General features: G+C 36.5%; 1 protein-coding gene across 1 annotated transcript; it reads right to left on the bottom strand.

Moving 5' to 3' along the window:
* Positions 1–1,216: 1,216 nt before the first annotated feature.
* LOC134844008 (patched domain-containing protein 3-like) lies at positions 1,217–21,115 on the bottom strand. The gene is made up of 12 exons (XM_063860450.1): positions 20,874–21,115; positions 20,441–20,637; positions 20,024–20,309; positions 19,493–19,810; positions 17,198–17,440; positions 14,211–14,411; positions 11,489–11,647; positions 9,669–10,087; positions 9,286–9,498; positions 8,044–8,251; positions 6,435–6,596; positions 1,217–1,900 (listed from the first exon to the last, which is right to left on the bottom strand). Exons 1-12 carry the CDS (start codon positions 20,893–20,895, stop codon positions 1,455–1,457), a joined length of 2,874 nt encoding a protein of 957 aa, XP_063716520.1. The 5' UTR covers positions 20,896–21,115; the 3' UTR covers positions 1,217–1,454.
* Positions 21,116–22,751: the final 1,636 nt, after the last annotated feature.

Below are 22,751 nucleotides of genomic sequence, written 5' to 3'. Positions count from 1 at the left end.
GTCATAAAAGGGCTTCTCGTTAATGCCTGTAGGAAGGGCTGCCTCTTTCGACAGAAATTGAGCGTTAGATTTTTGTGTTTTTCTGGTCTGCCTGCCTGCAATTTGTGGTGCCGCAACTGACAGCACAGCGGGCAACAACCACACTCCGAAAAGATAGCTGCAGAGAAAAATCAAGAACATAGAGCGGAAGAAACTCCTGTTAGCGAAACTTGCAGCCGCACCTAGCATCACAATGCCGAGAACTGAGGTTAGAACCGCGTTGCTCATTGCCACACCCACAGAGCTCAAAGCGGCTCTCACTCTCTGCTGGGGAGTTGATCCCTCGGCAACCATGAAGCCCCTTGCCATGTGGGCCATATAGTCGATGCATAGCCCTGAAATAGAAGTTTCACAGAGATTATTGACTTTTCTGGTTAGGGCGACAATTCGTAACAAGACAGTGGCAAGTAGAATACGCTTGCTCCGGTTCGCACCGCTGTGCTTACATCAGGCACGAGAAGAATACTGTGCGTGAATCACTGTTCCACGCTTATTCTACCGTTACGAATTGTCGCCTGTGATGAATTGTCTCCTCACGCTTTTCTGGTCTACAAAACTCTTGAAGACAAAATAATAAACCAGGACAGCATTGACTCATCTTTAAATCAATACATTTGTCACGATTGGACAATCACTAATGTTTTTGTAAGCAGCTGGAGTTTTGGAAGCAGCTGAATGTTTCAGAAACGCACAAAGATTTGTAGAGATCCAAACGCATGTAATACTTTTCTTTCTAAGCTTGACATTTACTATTATGTGCCATTTAAATCTTTTGACCATTTTAAAAAAACATAGGCATGACAAACTTTACTTCAGCGCCAAAAGAATGAAAAATTGTTTATAGCCGCTCGCGGCTGCTTTGATATTATTACGAACACGGCTAAACCGTCGGATCGGAACAAGTTATAAATAGTATTTCAAATGAACCGCAAAAAAAGTAATGCATCAGCAAGTTATGACAAAAAGACGTGATAAGGCACATTTTGAAAAGTTTCATCCCAAAAATAGCGTCTCCCCCATCAAGATTGGTACATACTGTCGTGAAAGAAGCCAGTATATCAATTTTAGGGCCCTGCATGTAATCAGAAAAATCTTTCTTCGAAGCAAAAGGAAAGTTATAGTTTTTTTGAACAATTCATGGACTTTTAAATGACCAATCGAGACGAAAGTGTTTAAATTTACACTGTGATATTACATACATTTCAAATTCGTTTAAAGAAAGAGATTTACAAAAGATTATTTAGGAAACAATTTTTATCGCAATATTACAAATGAAAAATGAGCAAAAAATTTTTATCCAAATATGCACACTATAATTGAAAACTTGAAAAAAAATCTGTACAAAAATTCAAATAATCAAATTATTTAAAGTTTTCCCTTCTACGATAATGTCAATGTGCTGTCAGATTTTCACTTCAAAACGCTTCTTCCACGTAATTTGGGTTTTCTTCAGCTTTAGCTTCGATGTAAGCTGAATATTTGTCGTCGTCATAAAAGGGCTTCTCGTTAATGCCTGTAGGAAGGGCTGCCTCTTTCGACAGAAATTGAGCGTTAGATTTTTGATTTTTTCTGGTCTGCCTGCCTGCAATTTGTGGTGCCGCAACTGACAGCACAGCGGGCAACAACCACACTCCGAAAAGATAGCTGCAGAGAAAAATCAAGAACATAGAGCGGAAGAAACTCCTGTTAGCGAAACTTGCAGCCGCGCCTAGCATCACAATGCCGAGAACTGAGGTTAGAACCGCGTTGCTCATTGCCACACCCACAGAGCTCAAAGCGGCTCTCACTCTCTGCTGGGGAGTTGATCCCTCGGCAACCATGAAGCCCCTTGCCATGTGGGCCATATAGTCGATGCATAGCCCTGAAATAGAAGTTTCACAGAGATTATTGACTTTTCTGGTTAGGGCGACAATTCGTAACAAGACAGTGGCAAGTAGAATACGCTTGCTCCGGTTCGCACCGCTGTGCTTACATCAGGCACGAGAAGAATACTGTGCGTGAATCACTGTTCCACGCTTATTCTACCGTTACGAATTGTCGCCTGTGATGAATTGTCTCCTCACGCTTTTCTGGTCTACAAAACTCTTGAAGACAAAATAATAAACCAGGACAGCATTGACTCATCTTTAAATCAATACATTTGTCACGATTGGACAATCACTAATGTTTTTGTAAGCAGCTGGAGTTTTGGAAGCAGCTGAATGTTTCAGAAACGCACAAAGATTTGTAGAGATCCAAACGCATGTAATACTTTTCTTTCTAAGCTTGACATTTACTATTATGTGCCATTTAAATCTTTTGACCATTTTAAAAAAACATAGGCATGACAAACTTTACTTCAGCGCCAAAAGAATGAAAAATTGTTTATAGCCGCTCGCGGCTGCTTTGATATTATTACGAACACGGCTAAACCGTCGGATCGGAACAAGTTATAAATAGTATTTCAAATGAACCGCAAAAAAAGTAATGCATCAGCAAGTTATGAATAGTATGAGAAATGTATCAGTGATTTATGAAGTTTTTAAAACAAGACTGCTCGTATATCAGGTCCAAGCCATGAACTTTTCGACTGAACCTAAAGGCCAACTAGCATAAATTTTTTGCACTTTCTTCGAAAGTCGGAACAAATACAAAGTTTTCAGTAGAATAGTTGACAAATAATTTGTTTTCATTTTTTCTGAAATTTAACCCCCACACGCTATATTAAATACAAAAGGTGTCTTTAGCATTTTCACCTGTGACTTTTTTTCGTTAAGTGATGGGGGTTTAGAGATGGCCAATCTGGGACAATTTGGGAAGATTTATTTAGTGCTATTAACGCTTGCGCTGAGGTTTAATAATATGAAAATAAATTTTTTTCAGGTTAGTATACAAGCCATGATTATAAAATCGCATTTACAACCATGTTATTGTTTCTTTTATTCCCAAGGGGGGGGGCGTCTGGCATGCTCAAACCAAGCCCCAGAAACGTCGCAACTTCAGTCGGACGAAACCACACGTCCATTGGGGTCAAAAGAGTGGTGTTCTTGGAACAGATAAAATGATGCAGAGTGATTAAGGGGAAAGACATTATGGGAAAGCTGGGGGGGGGGGGGGGCGTTGGGGTTGCGTTGGGGTTGCAGTTTTCTGCGAAACTTAGGTGCGGGTCGAAGAAGACACCAAGTGATTTGTGATGTTTCTCGTGGGTCCGTATAACGTTGTTCATTAGCACATTCGGGTTAAAGTTATTTTTTTGTTAAAAGAAAAAGCTCGCCGAACCTTTGTAGTAGAAAAAACAAGGAATCTTTAGGTAAGAATTGTGATACTTAGTTAGCTAACTTGATAAAATTAGTCATTCCGTTGAAATTTTGCTATACTGGACGGAAGGGTGGAAGTAGACCTTGTAAGCCTGCAGTTTTAAACGAAAGTGCGATAGTGAAGCGTCATTGTCGTAAAAATAAAAATGTTGGGGATAAAACTGAGCCTTGCGGGACGCCTGTACGAACAATCCTAGATCTTGACAGGTCGTCCATGAACATAGCATTTGATTGACGTCCACTCTGATAGTTTGACAACCACTTAAATATGCTTTCTGGTACGCTGGAGCTATGAAAGAGATCCAGGAGGATGCAATTGCTAACCATGTGATAATTGCATGTTTGTGGGAATTTTATTCAAAGAAAGATAAAGACCAAAAATGTTGAAAAGGCTATGGCTATTGTTCCGACATGTTTAAGGTGGACTGTGCATAGACCATCCGGTCCTTTTTGAGGACTTTCCCGTTTTGATGTTATTTTCAGTTTCATGAGTGACAAAATTTAGTGAGCTTTCAGGCTAAATTCAAGGGATTTTCTCTTAGATCTTTTTTGAGCTTTATCACTAGTGTGTGTTTTCGGTTTGCACCTTAAAGGCAATTGACCTCCTACCGGCCGAGAAAATTTTGTCATAAAACTTATTTGGGTGGGACTTGCCGCCATTTAATGATCGGACCAATTTCTACAACTCATTGGACGACGTATGTTGATTAAAAATCAGGAGGATTTCTCGCCATTTTCTTCTTCGTATTTAGAAGTTTTGGGTATGATATGTTTGCTTGAAACATTTTAAAAAGAGTCAGATGGATTAAAGAACCTGATTTTTGGGCAATTTACAGTATGTGCTCTGCGGCCTCAACATCGTGCTGCTAAAGTTTTTTCTTGCTAAAACCTCTTAAATATTTCGGTAAATCTTTTCGAATATGCCTTTTTTGAAATAAAAAAAAATTTACGGGAAGCGAACGGTATAACTTCTGAAATTGAAAGAATAATTAAAATTGTGAGATGGTTCGAGCCTAACTTAAAAATTGTGCGCCATGGAAGAATGAATTAAATAGACGACGAAGTCACGGAAAGATATCGGGATAACGCTGACGTGTTAGTGTAGCATCGCAGCCTTGTCGGAGGAAGTTTGTTTAGCGGGGTAAAATTCAATTCAAATATTTAGGATCCGAGTCTGATCCCAAGTAGCTCTTCGAGGACATTATAGCTAAAGCGATGCAGAAATTTGTAAATACGAAGATTTTGGTTGTTGGCCTATACTTGCGCGCATTGCGCCTCCGAAATTCTGACTTCCACTTTTAATTCCACGTATAGAAGGAAACTATGACTGACAGTAAGGAGTCCATCTCCCTCTTAGATACGGTTCTTTTTATACGGTGTATAATTTGGGCACAGCGAGGGAGTGCGATTTTCAAGTTTAACTTCTTGAAAAACCGCGATGTGCATCTGGTACTGCACAAAAAGGCTGCAATTCTGTGTCCTTTCTTAGAGACACCACTACAATCTAAAAGTAGAATGTTCAAGGTCTTAGTACAGATGGGATTTGCTAGGTTAATTGGGGGGCTCGTTGCAATTACGATCATTACACATTAACATGATAGATACCATTAGATCTTCTGTTCCATTTTCAGACTTCTCTGGGCGGAAAATTCAAACTGCTTTCTCATTTTACCAACAGCGATTTTCATCAGTATCGACCAAAACTCAAAAGCAAAAGGGTGAACAACAAGAAAGAGGAAATATGAAAATAACCCTGTGGAGATGTTTGCTAAACTTCCCAGCTGTATAGATTTACTCCGCCTCAAAAATTGTTTCAAAGTGATATTGTCTCATGCTATCTAGTCCATTCATTACTCTGCCATTAACAAAACATAACGCTTAGAACTTGATATAGCATTTGGGGGACGGTTTTTTAAAAAAATATATTAGAAAAAATTTAATTTCTTTTTGGAAAATGTATGAAATTATCTTAAAGCGTACAGTATTTCATAGAGTTTTAAAGGCAGTCGAAACTTTCAGGGCTTCGCCCTGAGACGAGCAGTTTTGTTTTCATATGACTAAATTGCTGAACTCAATGAAATTTGTAGCGCATCAATTCACCGCTCACACGTGTTACAAGAACGCAATATACCTCGAATTAATTATCGGATTTTGGCCAATTTAGCCATTTTCAAACCCCGTAACTTTAAGAAAAAATCAGATAAAATATCTTTTTACATTTGAACTCAGCACAACAATATATTTCAGATCGCATAGAAAAAATGCTGTCAAAATCGTTTAGTCAAACAGTCGAAAAATGACGGAGTAAAAAAATCATCCCAAACATAAATATACTGCACTTTCTTCGAAAGTCGGAACAATAAGTAATGCATCAGCAAAAGCTGTGCAAGTGCATCAAATGATCTGACCACAGTTATAATAAAAAAAACTGCAAAAAATGAATTCTTTTCAAAACTTTTTTTTTGTGTCAGTGCACCTGCAGCCACTAAATCCACAGATTCTAATGCTCTCTTAAGTCTTAAGCATTTTCATTAACTATTTACATTTCGCAACTTGAAACAGTCTTCGCACATCGCTTACGTATCTGCTATTCGCTAAATTTGAGTCTGAATAATAAAAAAACACGCTTCGCCATAGTACATTCCCCTTCCGTGAGTGTTCGAAATACCCCCCCCCCCCCCCCCAAATATTTTCCTCTAAACAAAAACGGCAAAACACAACATAAGGTGCGTTATCATACGTGAGCACGTCGTTGATGTTAACATAATAAATTGATAAAATACTCATAAATTTTATGATTTATTGATTAGCATAAATATATTTGCTCTTGAGGCGTGACTCGACAAGCTAAACGCCTTTGACGTTCTCCCAAGTGTTTTTTTTGCATATACTTGGAAACTAAATTATTATGATTATTATACAATCAATAGGCCGACTGAATTTTTTTTATTGAGTTTCGAGACGAAAAAATTGATCTGTTTCTTCTTTCAGTCGTTTTTGTAGCCATAAAAGGGTCTTTTTTGATTACCAAGAAAACTCAATCACCTGAAATTAAGAGGACGTTCTTTTGTGCATTAAAGAGGACCTTTAGTGACTAACCGAATCCGAGCATGATCTCTACGTAGGTGGAGAGTGAGTATGTCAGGTCCCATGCACCCATCAGTCCCATGGCACTCAACATGGCGGCGAAGAAGGAGAGCAGCACTAGGATGTACACTGTGAACGAGGGGATGAAGAACAGAGTCACCACTATGGCCACCACTACAATAACAAACAGAACTTTCTAGATGGTTCTAACTATGTAAAACCAAAAACAGAATGGCGGAGGGTCAGTAAGCCGATGAATCGAGAAATGAGATCAGTACAAAATGAAAAATTTATCCTCTAAACAAAAACTGAATCAAATATAAATCAATATATAGCCAAAAGAGTTGTATAATGAACGCAAGGAAACCGAAAAAAAACTGACTTCTTGTTTTTGAAACAACTTCAAATTTCGAAGGAAAAACATATGCTCTTGAAGCTCTAAATTTCACAAATAATTTGTCATTGGTGTTTTTTTGATAAAACTAATCCAATTTGAGAGCACTTGATCACTAGGTATTTTTTTTCGCTGCGAAATCTGATAACTAATTTCCATTTTCGAAATTACAAGTCTGTCACGTTTTTCGTGACCTTTACACTTTTGCTGATCGATGGTGGAGTTTGCCTTCCTTTTAACAAAGGAAATGAATTTAACTTAAAAAGAAACCATGAGTCAAACCGCGAAAAATCATAATTGAGTGTGAACCTAAAAAAAATTACTGAGAACTATAAAATAGTACTCATTACTTTTATAGCTCTTGCTATGAGCTCCGCAGTTCAAAAAAATTATTACTTCAGCTCAGGGAAAATTAATTCTATAAACATTTTATTCCGCAATTGATATAATTAAATTGAGTTTAATGCTTTGGTAATTTATTGACGCTTCGGTGTACTGAAAGCACATACATGTAACACATACATAAATTTCTAGAGAACCGTTGCTGTGCCCTACTTAAAAATAAAATGCATTTTTTTTTTGTTATTTTTGGATGCTGGGCAATGTGACAATTCATGTATTATAAAAAATCACACTACCAGAGAAATAGCTCTACTGCTCAAAACTGCTCAGTTTTTTAAATCGTTTTGTGCATAACTGAACTGCATACACAAAACTGCATAAAAAAATTAGGCAGACTATTCATAATTAAATGAATGCTCTAAAAAATCGTAGAAAATTTTGAATAAATGTTTTTGTGCAATATAATACTTCGTTATGATGCTAGTTACGATTAGCAAAAAAGTGATACAAAAATCAGTGCCTTTTTATTTAACTGATCCTTTCATAGATCCTCCTCTGCGAATCACAGAAACCACATTGTTCCCGTAGACCGTTTAATCTTATTTTTCTTATTCTCTCAGCGAGAACAACTAACTTTTTAGATTTCAGTGATTTCAGCAGTTAGGCTTCGCTTTGCCGTTGTCTTCGATTTTTGCAGCTTAAATATCTTGCTTTTATTAGTCAATCGATTACAAAAAGTTATCTAATTTGTCTATGTATCGCGGTTGCTATTTTGAAGCCTCGCGCAGAACAAATTGTAGAATTGATTGGGAAAAGGGAAAAATATACATCAAACTATTTCTCGCGAATCTAATTGAATTCGAAAAATGACTGCTTGTTCCTTACCGGCTACGATTGAGATGGAGATCCACACTTCTCCTCTTAGCAGCACATTCCTCTCCAACTCAGACAGAACGAAGGAGTAGGCATGCGGGTTGAGGGAGTCGCCATACATGTCCATAACGGCCTTCAGAGAATCTAAGATCTTCTCGTTCGACTCCGCAGCACCAGAAGTGGACACGATCAGATTTATGTAGAATCTAGCCACAGTTATCTACAAAATATTGTTCAAAACATTGATTGCATAACATCTACGAAATATAGTTTGGTAATCTCATGAGAAAAAAAACAAGTTAAATGTCTTTCGGTTAAATGCCTGGGCTAGGAATATGGCCTCAACCTCAAGCAAGAAGTGCGGATTATGGTGGGCCTCGAACATCCGACCTTTTGATTGAAAGGCGTAGACGTAGCCTTTTGATTAACTTCTGGGCTGAGTAGGTTGCCTTAAGATGAAGAAACAAGCGCAGATCATGTTGCGCATCTAATAAATGTTGATCAATGTCAAGAAAACACCTCGCTAACATAATACATGGGTAAATTTATTATTCAACGCATAGGCGAAGTTGCACTTCGCATACACAAGCAAAAATATGACCGATAACGCTACTGGGAAAAACTGAATGAATAAAACTTTGAGTCTACAAAATTTCTTAATTGACGCACGCCAATTATGAGTATAAATAATTGCTAAGTAACGCAAACCAACTATGACTCATTAGCAGTACCAGTCAATTTGAAAAAAAAAAAATTTACCACCCAACCTGCCTCAATTTATAGAGCGGACGCATGTTAACTAGTATACGAAAAAATTCAATAAAAACATCCGACCCTGCCCTGGTTCGAACCTTGGGCGGGTCTTTTTTCCACCTCTACGCTACAGATCCATGATACATTGAAGCCAAAGTGCTTTTCGTAATATAATAGTCTATGTAATATACTTAGCATTTGCTGTACTTAATAGCTGGTTATTGATCAAAATGAACTTATTTTGTCGCAACAATATTTGCCTCGCAACAATATTTGCGACTCAGGTTGGAAAAAAGAAAGTTGATACTATAACACATGCTTTGCTTGTGTAAAGGTAAAACAAGGATTCATAAATGGTTAGTCTTGTTGCCTAGAGCAACCTTGTATAATCTAAACAGTCCTGCAATCTATGCGAGGCTCTTGCTGCTACAAAACAGAACTTCCGATTGACAATAACTCCTCTAAGATAGCCACCACAAAAACTACATCATTCATACCCACCTTGGTTAAGTCATCGTTGAAACGAACATCATCTGCCAGCCATCTGAGGAATGCGAAAACAGGTAAGTTAGGTGATGGGAGGTAAGCGTTGAGGAATGTGTTAACTTGTCGAGTGTACGCAGTCTCGTTTCCCTCGGCAATAGGGACAATCTGGCTAGACAGACCGAATGTCACAGGTGTGTAGAATTGTTCAAACATGCTCAGCCAATTCGTCTAATCAAAATACTTATTTTGAAGTATTGAAGAAATAGAAGATATTTTAAAATTACTTTGAGTTTTTCCTTTCTTTATCGGTAATTAGTCCCGCTGCTTCGAATTATTATTACTTTTTTTAAGCCACTTCAAACAATTATTGAATATTTTTGTTTTTAACAAAGTCTCACCTCCATTTTTTCAAAGTATCCAGTGGCTGTCAAATCAGCAAAGAAATCCTCGATGATCTGTCTAGTCGCATTATTCGAATAGTCCAACTGTTTGTCAAACACACACTGGAGAATTACAGGGAACGGGTAGTCATTTCTTCTCGCGTCATAAAACTCGCCAATCGATGAGTCCTCCTTGTAGTAAATCGAGTAAAACTCCTCTCGTGGTATATTGTAAACGGATATGATAGCCAATCCCAGGCCAACTCCTAGTCCAAATATGATCACACACTTGATGTATTTGTTCACGACGAAACGTGGAAGGATCCACATGAGAACTGATTCAATGATGCTTATATCTCGGTTAGTCGAGCATACTTCGCTAGGAGTGGAGTTGAAGTCGAGTACTGGTTTCTCAAGAGCATTATCCGGTTCGTCCTCTGAAAGAACATCGCATTACTAGCAACTAAACCAGAAGAAAACTTACAGCGACCATCTAAATTGATTATAAAAAGGGGAATCCCTCATTGTTTTATGATCAGCATTTTTTCACATAAGTGACCTATTAGCGAAAACTGGCTCAATGGGTATTTTCTTTCCACTAGGAAATCTATAAATTACAATCTTCTTTCGAAACAGTAATTTTCGTTTTTTTTTGCGCCATTTGCACATTCATAAGTCGAAGCGAGAGAACACGAGAGTGAAAGCGGCAAAGATTCAGGAACTTTAAAGTGCACAAAAACTAAAACTTTGCATGTAAGAATTCGGAATGTAACAAGACTACTCTACTCGTATATCAGGGCAAAACCCTGAATATTTAAGGCCAATTCTTGTATAGCTTTTTTCCGTTCAATTATTGATGAATTGAAAAACCATCAACTGTCTGATAAACTTAAGTGTCTTGGAGTAGCCTCTCTTCGTGTAGAAGGAGGGTTTTTTTGTCCGGGAGTCGGGGTGAGCCATCTCCTGAACTGCCATTTGCACCATTTCTGCCGACAGTTCCACCAACGATAGGCGGCATCTTCTTGGAACCTGAGAGAGCAGGCACCAACACTATGTCGATGAGCTCCCAGACTCCGACGACGACCATCCTACTGACCAGTACCCAAGGCTCTCAGAGGACAAAATTAAGCGGATCATCAGGACGCTCCAAATCAACGAGGTCCAACACTACCTAACCGAGCGTGACGACAACAAGGTTCTTTTCTTAAATAGCTCCCGCTCCTGCTCAGTGCAGGACCAACCGCGAGGCAGCGAGATGTCATCCATTTTGCCGCAGCCGGTCCCACCTTAGGGAGGCGGATGACTCTGGGACCCCTCCAACCGTGGCAGTGTCCTCTGCTCCGGTGCCCCTGCGATCAGCCCTGACGAGACCGGGCTTCACAGAGAAACCAGGCGCACCCTAGCCCAGCTACAGATCAGTTACTCCCCATTTTTAAATTCCTACCTAAACAGAATCGCCCCAGAATAACGCCCCTCCAACCTGTGTCCAGACTGCCAGCTGCACACCCACACCACCGCCCACCTGCACCACAAATCCAGCTTTTCTCAACCCCAAAGAACTCTGGACAAACCCCCGGGAAGTTGCCTTTTTCCTTCGGCTGAAGACAGAAGATCTCGTCGACGAGTAGCCAACCTCCGCCCAGAAGGCAATCATCATCATCATCAGTTTCGATCAAAATTTTAAGAATTCCGAACAGTTTTCTCACAGTCGAGAAAACTAGGTTAAAAGTTATATAACAAAAACTATATACACAGAAGGCGAAGCAGAGCTGTTATATTGCTAATTCGTCAAATGCTAATTCATCAAATTTATCATGATCAATATTTTAGTTCATTACCTGTTTGATGTTGCTTTTTGCTGTTCCCTTTGCCATTTGCCACTACATATGTCTTCCCGTTCTGGTCTCCTTTGTGTTCTCTTGCCCATCTTCCGTGCAAACAGAGGCAGGCCAGGAAGAAGGTGCCTTCTCCAAACCACGCAAGAGTGATGCACACAGCTGAAAATTGAAAACAACTAGCAAGCCTGTCTCAAATGACAAAGCAACTCGCAAAATTTTAGTTTTTGTTCTGATCAAGCTATGAAACTTAAAAACAGTTCAAGTTATTTCATGAATCAAGTCGGAGGGCGCAAAGTTATTAGCTTGCTAAGCATCCTACTCCAGATCTGAAACTCTGTTATATTCTCTTAGTTATTTCACGTAGCGAATCAGATAACGAAAAGATGAATTATTTCTATTGAAGCGATGAAAATTCGAATATTTCAAGTTATTTCAAGATCGAATCAGTTTGCGATAAGTTAAACAATTTCTAAGCCAGCTATGAAATTTTGAACCCATTATATAACCGTTATGCCATAAAGGGAATTGGATAGCAAAAAGAAAAAACTGTACTTTTTCTAAGCAAACTAATCAATTAAGAAGCTTTGAAAGGAATCGAATCGGATGGCAAACGTTTACGGTTTCATAATCTTTTCAAGTTTTTCATGGAGCAAATAGTTCCACAAAAAATCAATTGTTTAGGAAGCCACTCAAGCTTTGAAAAACTTCATGTAATTTCAGACTAAATTGGTTCGCGAAAACTTTTCTGCTCAAGCAATTCAAGCTGTGAAAATTGGCTATTTTTAAAGGTAATTCAAGAAAGTAATCGGATTGCGATTAGTTTAAGTTTTCCCGTTTGAGCCATTTTAAATTTTTCTAGGCAAAAAAAATCAAACAAGGAAACTTTGAAAAATTTTGCGTTGTTTTATAGAGCAAATCAGTGAGCAAGTTGTTTTAAGCACGCTATTGAAAATATGAAAATTTATTTTTATTCTAGTTGTTTCTTTCTTAGACCGAAACGTTTCGTGAAAAAAGCGAGGAGTGTTATTTCACAGACCGAATCGGTTTGCAAAAAGTTCATATTTTTTTTAAAAAACAAATCACTCAAATTATGAATATTTGAAATATTTCAATTTAATTTACAGACCAAATCGGTCGGCAAAAACTTCAAGCTATGAAACCTTCAAACAATCCAGGTTGTTTTTAAGACAGAATCGGGTTGCAAAAAGTGCAGAAAACTAAATACTTCAAGTTATCTCATAGATCGAATGTTCGCTTTTCAGTTCGCAAAAAAAAGGGTTTTTAAGCAAGCTATTCCAGCCATGAAACTTAGAAATAATTTAAGTAACTTCATAGACCGATACGGCTTGCAAAATTTTCAAGTTTTTTTGAGCAATTTTTTGTGAAAAAAAGTTCTCATGGAACTATTCAAGCAGGTACATTTTTTAAAATTTCAAGTTTTTTCCTGAAGCAAATCAGTTCGCAAAAATATAAGTTTTCTAAGCAAACTTTTCAAGCTATGAAACTTCGAAACATTCAAGTTAATTCATAGATCTAATGGGTTCGCCAAAAAAATTGATTTTCTAGAGCGAGCTATTAAAGCTATGAAATTTCGAAATTTTTCAAGTTGTTTGTTAAAGTAATTTGGTTCGCGGAAAATTTTTTTTAAAGCAAGTTATTTAAGCTATGAAACTTTGAATTATTTTAAACTATTTCATAGAATAAATCGTTTTGCGAAAAAATTAGGTTGTTCTACGCAAGCTATTAAAGCTCTGAAACTTTGAAATATTTCAATTTGGTTCAAAGGGCAAATCGGTTTGCGAAAAGTTAGCGTAGAAAAAATTTACGAAAATTTTTGCTTAATAATGAAACTAAAGATTTTTTTTTGCAAAACGATTCTGTCTATGAAATAGGCTAAATATTTCAAAATTTTTCTGAGCACGCTGTTCATGCGATGAAACTTCGAAACACGTCAAGTTGTTTCGTAGAGCAAATCGACTGACGACCAGTTTCACGTTTTTTAAGCAAGCTATTGATTGAGACGATGAAACTTTGTTTTTATCTCAAGATTTTTCATAGCAGACATCTGTTTGCCAAAAGCTAGTTTTTTTCAATCAGGTTGCTGTTTTTAATTGGTTCATTTCACAATGAAATCAATCTGAAAAAGCTAAATATGGAAAATGGACTGTCTAGCCATGAAAATAAACTGAGTTCATCTTGTCTACAGAATTGAATTTTTGTCAAAACTAATTCGAGAATATTCAAGACTTAAGAATGTTTGAAGTTCTAGAATAATCTTGGCCTTCTCTTAAACGTGAAGCCTGACGAATTTTTAAACGTAGCATTGGACAAAGCTAAGACATTGCGTTCAGTTAAACATTGCGTCCATAGCGCATTCCGACTTGTATTTAATTAATAAGATTAAGATCTATGGAAAAAAAAGCATTTCAAATTCATTTCGATGATGAAAAAATCGAATTAGTTTGGCTATTTTCTTCTTTCCACTCATCAACGCAGTTTTTTATTCCTTTTCTTCATTTCGAACACATAATTTTCGGTGTCGCAAAGTTTTTCATAACCTTTAAAAAAAAGATAAATCTGCTCCTGAAAAAACTGTAATAAGGTTTCAGACAGGCATAAGCCTATCATATGACACCCTCATTTGTTTTTTTTTTTTGCCGATCAGTTTTGGTGCACGAAAAACACTGCCATCACAAAGGGAAGCTTTAGCTAGTCCACTAACCCATGTACCCACACAAGTAGTCCACAGCAGGAAATGGAGATATCATTCCCACCAGGAATGCGAGGAGAGAGGTCAAATGGGACAGAGATACTCCCATGAAGCTCCTCTCCATGGTCAGTCCCACTCTCTCCACTGGGTTTGAGATTGTCCATAGATTAGCCCACTCAGTGCTCAGAACCAATATGGCGTCAATGCCGATTCCTCAAGCCAAACAAAAGGATTACACCAACACACTCACGGAAAGTAAATAACTAGTCAACTAATTGCAGAGAAACAATTCTATTCAGAACCTGAATTGAGACTAGCAACTTTCTCATTTTTGCATAAAAAGCTGAGAAGGTGAAGAAATTAAACTGTAGCAACCTAATTTACATACTTATCATACCCACTCTTGTACAGTTAACTATTTTATCAATAATATTTGTTCTATATTATAATTAATGTTGCAGTCATTAAAGCGGTTTTCCTTATTGCATTAAAAAGGTTTCAACCTCTTTCAAATTTGAACATAGATACCCGGTTACTGTGCAAGTAGCACAGAATTTCCGAGCAGTCTTATAAAAATCATAAAATTTTTCAAATTTGTGTCGTTTTTTTTTGTAAATAATAATAAATAATGTGTCGACAGTTATAATAAATTAGAGCAACTGGAAAACAGTTTTTGTAGAAAAATTACTAGAAAAACGAATAAAATCCTTAAAAACTTTTTTGTAAAAATTCAAAAAAATTTCAAAATTTTTAGCAGAATTTTTTTTTGATTATCAAATTGGCACTAAACAACTCCAAAAACTAATTTTACCTGAGTAAAACTAAATTTTCACGGCTTCACTTAAGCATAAATAAGCTATTGCAAGCCTGGATGCCCAGCTATTAGCTCGGAAATAGAACAAAAATCAGATTTTCAAACCGGTTTTTCTGAGAATTTTTTAGCAAAGTAGTTTGAATGAGAACTGAAACGGCTTCATTATATCACTCAACTCAGTCTATTAGTGGAGCCAACTCAGTCTGATTATTAGTGGTGCCTATTTTGCGTGGAAAACAAAAAAAAGTAAACAAAAACAACCGAACATTAATTTCGACCCCATTTTACATATATCGGAACAATAATGCAGCTATCAGATAGTTTGCAAAGCCTTAACGAACTCAAGGAAAACAAAATTAGTGACTTTTTTGAAATTTCTACACTGATAGAACAAATTACATCAACCTTCAAAAGACCTTTTCAAAAAACTAACCCAATTTGAGATATCTTGTCAATGGTTATATTTAAACTACATTGGAAGTTCCAAAGGAAATCTGATTTTGAAAATGAAATGTCTTTTGATTTCCACCTGATATGAGAATTAAATAAAAGACTGTAAATCGACAGACATGATTAACAAGCATGAAGCAAAGAAATTTAATTAAAAAAGTATTTGATTGAAAAAAAAATTGTAAAGTCTTGCCATCTTTTCAAAATAAAGCAAGTGTTAATCAAGCCAACTTAAAGGGATATTTGTTGAAAAAAAACTACGAGAGGATATTTCAAAATATTTTCTTCCAACCCGTCAAAGAAATTGGTAAACAAAGAAGTTGTTAAGACATATTCAAATAGTAATTTCTTAAACAATGAATACGTCTTCACAAAGCGGATACGAAACAAATTGCTCAATAGACTTCGAGCGATACACAATCTGAAGACGATTTGAACAATTACATTGTTCAAATGAAAAACATAGTCAACAGACAGTGGGAAAAGAGTTAATGAACGCCAGTCAACAGAAACAACAATGATTTATTTTTTGAAACTCTCTTATATCGAACTTTAAAGAAAAAACAGATGCCCTTAAAACTCTGTGATATTCTTGAACAATTTACGAGTGACACCTTTTTAATTAAAATATCTCATTATGAGAAAACTGGATCAATAGGTAATTTTTTTTATTCCGCTGGGAAATCTGAGAATTAGCTTCCACTTTCGAAACTAGAATTTAATTACATTTTTTGTGAACTTAACACTTTTGCTGTTCAATAGCGGAGTTTGCCTTCCTTTTAAAAACGGAAATGAAGTGACAAAAACAAGTCACTTGCCTGAAGTTTGCCTGAAAAAACAACGGAAAAATCATCAACACCTACACAAGAGTCTGAACTATGTTTATCGACTCTTAAAAATGTGAACTCGTAAATGTATAAAATTGAACAACTAAATTTTTGAGTTAAATTGAAAAAAAACATGATCTCGTAGTAAAAACAGGTTTGCTTGCATAAAAATGCCAGAAAAAAATATGCCTGTGTACGGTTGTAAAAAGAAAAAAGTGTTGACGGCTATGCGATTAATCCAACGGATCTCCAGTTTATCAGACCCTCTTCTATGCCATCTGGACTATCTGCATAATGTAGTCAACACGCCTTCTAAAAAATAGCAGGCAGCAACGATTTTGCTAATAAAAACCGACAAAACGCTTTGTAATAAAAACTTATATAGAGAAATTGAACATAGCCGACAGGCAGTTGCAGAAGAGTCAATGAACACAAGAAAACAAAAAATACAGACTTGTTTAGAAATACATCGATTTTCGAATTTGAAAAAAATAGATTGCTTTAAAGCTCTTTAAAGTTCTAGAACAATTTATGTTGGGCACTTTTTTATATAAAATACATTAATTATACATCAATTTTCGAATTTCAAAATCAAAAACAGATTGCTTTGAAGCTCTTTAAACTTCTAGAACAATTAATGATTGGTAATTTTTTTTTGTAAAATTAGCCTAATTTCAAAACCTGAGTTATAAGCGAACGTTTTTTTTTCCGCTGGAAAATCTGAAAAGTTTGTTTTCCTTTCAATTTAAAAGGAAACCAAAAGTCAATCCGCAAAAAAATAAAATTTGAGCGTGAACAAATTTTAAGTTTTTTCGTGAAAAAATCATCACGACCTATATAAGAGTCTGAACTTAATCGTCTCATTTGTTCGACTGTTTATTAACTATTTTGTTTGAAACTTTTCCTACCTGATACAACAAAGGGAATGATGGCGGATAGGGCGATGAATGGCACTTGAGCGCCAATCATAATCCCAAATGCAGCCCCAAGCGACAATGCAGTGGAGAATATCCCCAATAGGGTCAGAGGAAGTCTGTGACCTTTGAACTTCATGTTGAAAGTGGCTAATACACAGTAAACTATGAGAAGTCCAGCTCCTGCTCCCAGTAAAGGCAAGTCATTTTCAAGATTTTCAGTGTCTTCTTGGCGACCTGAAAACAACATAAGTATTTTTTAAAGGCTCTTATAACAAAAAATCTGTGAAAATTGACCTAATTGTTGTGATAATTTAAGAATAACACTTAGTGGTGTTTAAAAAAGTTCGTTTTAGATTCCTAATTACTCGACTAACCGAGTGGTTAAGTGAATAGCCCTGAAACGGTTTTTAAAGAAATCCGATTAAGGATGAGCTCGGATTTTGTCCGCAACGAGAATCGTCATTGTTCCGACCATTGAAAATGGGGAGGAACTTTGTATTCGAGTGTTTTATTTTTTTTTCTTTTTGTTTTCCACGCAAAATCAAGTACCACAAAAAATCATTGCACTGGGTTGAGTGATATAGCATGTTAAAGCCTTTTCAGTCGTGATTTGAACTACATTTAAAATTCTCGAAAATTCTCGAAACGCGAGCGGGCAGTCTGATCTCAATTGCTTAAAAGCTTACAATAGCTTGATTTAAAACGTACAAACTTAGTTTTACTTGAGTGACGTTAGTTTACTTTGAATAGTTTAGCGCCTTTTTGGAATCAAAACTTTCAAAAAACTGAAAAAAAAAACTTGATAAAATTTTCGAATTTTTTTCAATTTGTTTTTCGTTTTAGTAATGTTTCCACAAACATTGTTTTTCAGTTTGCTTATTTTTTAATGACTCTCGAATATACCAAATCCCCAAATTTTTGTTCAGCTCCTTTTATCACGTCACGCCGAAAAAAAAATGACAATAATTTGAAGAAAAAAAATCAAGACTATGGTCGAAACATTCTGTGCTACTTGCTCAGTTACCGGCTATCCTTGTTTCAGCTTTGAGTTTGTTTTGCAAACTATGGCTTATCGACCGGTTCTAATTATTAATTTACTCTCAAACATATCTCGTAATTACTTTTGTTCCGACAACTTGAAGAGTTGACAGGAACTGTAGATTGGGGTCGGTTTTCATTTTCTTCCAACCAATATTGACTACCTCAAAAAAACTTGCTACGATGTCAAGTGTGGTGTCAAATTCAAGCCTTGTGTGGTAGTGATTCAAATGCAGGAAAAAATCCTGTGTCTGATCCTGTGTATTCTATTTTGTTGTATTTACCCAATTCTTACATTGCTGGCGCTTTGGAAATCATTGCCAAAACATATCGAACAGGACATTCAAGCAACGCACACAATTTGAACATCTAACGTGGACGTTTTTTTCTACCGGTCGGTGAATGTCTTCAATGACTATACAAATATCTGGTCATAACATTTTCGGCTCAGTGGATTTACAACGGCTAATCCGTATTTTCTTATCATTTCGTAGGTTTCGAAGCATAATACTTTCAATGCACTTAGTCACTGAATTATCAATGCTCTTTTGTTACAAAAATTCACAAAGAGAAGAAGCTGCACCTCTACGGGAATTGAACCTGTCCTCCAGGAGTTAAACCAGTCCTCGGACATTAATTTTCCCAGTTGACTGCCTTACAACTGTTCTACTGAAGTCTATTGAAACCAAAGACAAACCAGAAAGCGGCAAAAGCCAGCGTCAGAAAGCACCAAAACAAAAATCTATCATGTAATAATTTGGAATGTATTAAGCTAAAGGCAATCAAGCTAACTCTGCACGTAAAAAACTGGAACTTACAACGCACAATTGTGCAGAAATTATGCATTTCAAAAATTTCGCGAAATATATTGAGTGAAATAATTTTTGAAAAAGAGCTTTGGAATAAAAAAACTTTCGATCTACTGGAACCGAATCTGCGACCTGATAAATATAGTACCTAACATCTCCGCCATGTGTGGTTGAAATGGGCAAACAATAAAGCGTATCAAACCCATGGTATTAGATTTCCAGTTATGTACAGCAAAATTACCACCAAAATGAGCACTCTTTTATGCGAGTTGGATTAGAAAAATGTCAGTTATTTGCTATAACGGTACGCTTGTGCATTCAAAACGTCAAGGCAGCAAAGTTCTTGAATCATTCTAATTTAGTGTCAGTGATGGAGGTTTTAAAGTCAAAAATGCTTGCTCCAAGTTTTTGTTTGTAGAAAGAAGCAAAAATAACACACCTTTGGCATAGCTGTACAAATAGTAGTTTGCATTCGTGAATCCCTTCCTCATTTCGTCCAATTGTCCAAACACTTTCTCACTCCATTCTTCAGCTTGGCTGGTTTTGTACGTGTACCAGTACAGCACAATATGCGAAGCACCCGATACCTGTTCTTCCGGCACCAAGGAATTATTGGCTAACAATCTTACTGTCTCATTTGAGACTACTTCATTGCTGATGCTAAGAATCGGCAACAATGCTGAGGTTATGAAGGGAGGTGAAAACTGTGGAGCAGTTTGGAGCAGACCGGAACAAGCGAACGCTCGCTGACAACTTTCTAAAAGCAGGTTTGGAAAAGCTGCGACAATGTGGACTTTTCTGTTCACAAATGAAAGCACAAAAAATCAATTTCATTCTACAAAATCAGGTACATTTGGTTCGGAAAAGCTAACCTTTTAGTAACATTTGTTCAGTAATCACGAGAGCTCATGTTGAGCTCTTCCATAAAAATAGAAATGAGATGTATTTTTTGCTCATATGAAAATCTTACCCTTCCAAGTTGCGCAAACATCACTATATGTCAAATCCTCTCCTCCAACATTAGCAGTCACTGTCTCAAACGCACCGCAGAACTGGAATATCTCCGCGATACCCTGCGCATCCAGAACGTTATCACCTACGTTCCTCGCCTGAACGTAGAGCACGAACATTTCAGGAAGGTCATACAAATGAGCAGGCCAATAGTTGTCAAAAGTCACTGGCCAGTTTTCGAGGAACCAGTCCCGACTGTCTCCAATCCAGGTGCCTCTGGCGAGGAAAGCTGTCACAGTGTCTTCCTGGTTGGACAAAAAATTTTTTTTAGCTGACCTGACAGGGAAATTGCAAAATATTAATGAAACGGAAGATTTGAAACGTTTGAAATTATGAAATCCGCAGAAGTACAGAATATGGTTCTTTTTCTAGCAACCTGTTTGAACTCATCGGTGACGATTCGGAGCAACCCCAGCACTAACAGTGCCTGGATTAGGAAAGACACTATTAGCACTGGCCAGGGGTTCCTGGCAACCATTTTGCCGTAGTTGTAGAAAATACTGGAGAGGAACTTCTCCGGGAATCCGATCACCCGAATGCAGCAGTCTCCGAATCCTTCAGTGCTTGGTACTCCTAAGCCAAAAGAAGCTGTAAATTTTTGAAAACAGGAAGGTGAAATGATTAGCTCTTCAGCTGTTCAGCCCACTAAACACGTCTGCATTTCACTGCCATTTAATTTAATCTTGCCATCACAAATCTTCGTTGATTACGTTCAAATTAGAAAGAACCTGCGACTCCAAACGTTTTAGACAACCCGGCATACAATTACGAACAAAAACAAATATGAAGTAGCAAATAAAAACACATACCTGGTTCTCGTTCTGCAGACATATTCGAAGTTTTCAGGGCAACCAAAACTCTTAATACCTCAATGACTGATGATTTTTGGTTCAAAACTTAACACGTACGAAGAGCGCAGGTAATAATATTTTATTATAGTTTATTTCTTAAGATGTAAAATCAGTCCAAATTCCTTTCGCATATTAGTTCAAAAATGTGCTAAAACTTGTGAACACAGACTTGAACAGGTTTCAAATTTGATACAAGACTAATATAGTAAACGTAAGAATAGCATGTAAAATATCTCGCAAAAAATCTTACGTTCACTTTGATTCAAAAACTAATTATCTAAGTAAGACTTTATAATTCAATTTTAATTTTTCTAAAAATTAAATCGTTTGGCTAAGAACTGGTATTGCAAACCATGCATAGAGGCTACATGCAGTGCTGACAGTTTAAACTGGCATGAGAATTTAAAATCAGTGAATTGCTTCTTACATTTCTATTTTGCAACTCAACTTAAATCGCTATTTAAATTGCCAATTTCTATTTAGATGTAGGTAAATTGTTGCGAGTATAAAAATGGATCGGTAAATTGGATCAAAATTTTCTAAATAATCCGACCTCGGGTACTTATAAACGCGACCATATTGTAACGCTACCATATCGGAATGTAAAAATAGTGTCCTTCGTGAGACCAGGGGTGAATTATCTCAGATTTTCAAAATATTTTGAGAAAAATTTACCACCTTTTTTCAAGTCGACCAAACTAATTTTCGGAGCTCTCAAAACACTATAATGACCATATTTATCCGAAAATTTATCCCGCAGGCAAAAATTTAAAAAAAAAAAATTCAAGAAACTGCCCCTCCCCTGCCAAGATACACCAAGTTAAGATCATCCACCCCAGCATTTAAATTAGATTAAGTTTGCTTACCGCTACGTGCAAAATATTAGTTTCTGATTGACTGAAAAATCCCAAGAAAAAAACAAGTTAACATTCTATCCTACCCCCCCCCCCCTCCTCCTCCGCTTGCTTCGAAAAAAATGGGCATCACTATTCGCACTTATATAGCGCTCTACTTCTATGAAAGCTAAGCTAATATCCGAAGAATTTACTTTTAGTCTATTGCATTTTTGTTAGCTGATAATTTCGAACAAAACAAGTTGTAACCGTTCTGTGACGAATTTGCCTAAGGGGTCATATTGTTTTTGTAGATAATTCCCTTAACGAGGGGCGAAGTTGATATTTTTCGAAGTTTTTAGGTCGGCAATAGTAAGAACAACGTTTCAAACGGGTCATTAATTGTTCTAGATTGTTTCAAAACTTTCATATAACTATGAAAACAGCAATAAAAATTTAGCAAAATTAATTTAAAATTACTTAATTTCTTTGAACTATCAAGTTATTGAAAGCTTCAAAACTTTAAATTCTTACCCCTGCTTGTTGATTACTTTGAACGAGGTAAGTTTAAATGAAGAAAAAAAACAATAGAGCTGTTTCATAAAAAAGCATGTTCTTTAAATACACGAGAGTGATTCACATAAGCAACCCTTGACAAAGTCAGACAAGTGATAACTCCATATAATACCATATAGTTTGAATGCAAAAAAAACGTTTACCTTAAACTGCATAGCTTGAGAGTTTGAGCCTGATACAAAACACACTCTTATTTGGTCTGGAAAGTTGTGAATTTCCAATAAAATGAGAAAACCAATTTTTGTCAGGATATGGCACAATTTCAAAAATGATAGTCATTGAAGTAACTGGCTTGACTTGTCTTAGTTAGATACATCAGCTTACGCTCTAGCTAATCAATTAAAAGGTAAAAGTAAAGCAATCCCAAAAATAGTTTCTACAAATTTTTTGTTATAATTTAACAAAAATTTTCTATATTCCTTAAAAA

Source organism: Symsagittifera roscoffensis, chromosome 4 (genome assembly GCF_963678635.1).
Source record: "Symsagittifera roscoffensis chromosome 4, txSymRosc1.1, whole genome shotgun sequence".
NCBI classification, from domain to species: domain Eukaryota; kingdom Metazoa; phylum Xenacoelomorpha; order Acoela; family Convolutidae; genus Symsagittifera; species Symsagittifera roscoffensis.
Note: the sequence above shows the minus strand (reverse complement) of the source record. Positions and strands in the feature narration are given on the sequence as shown.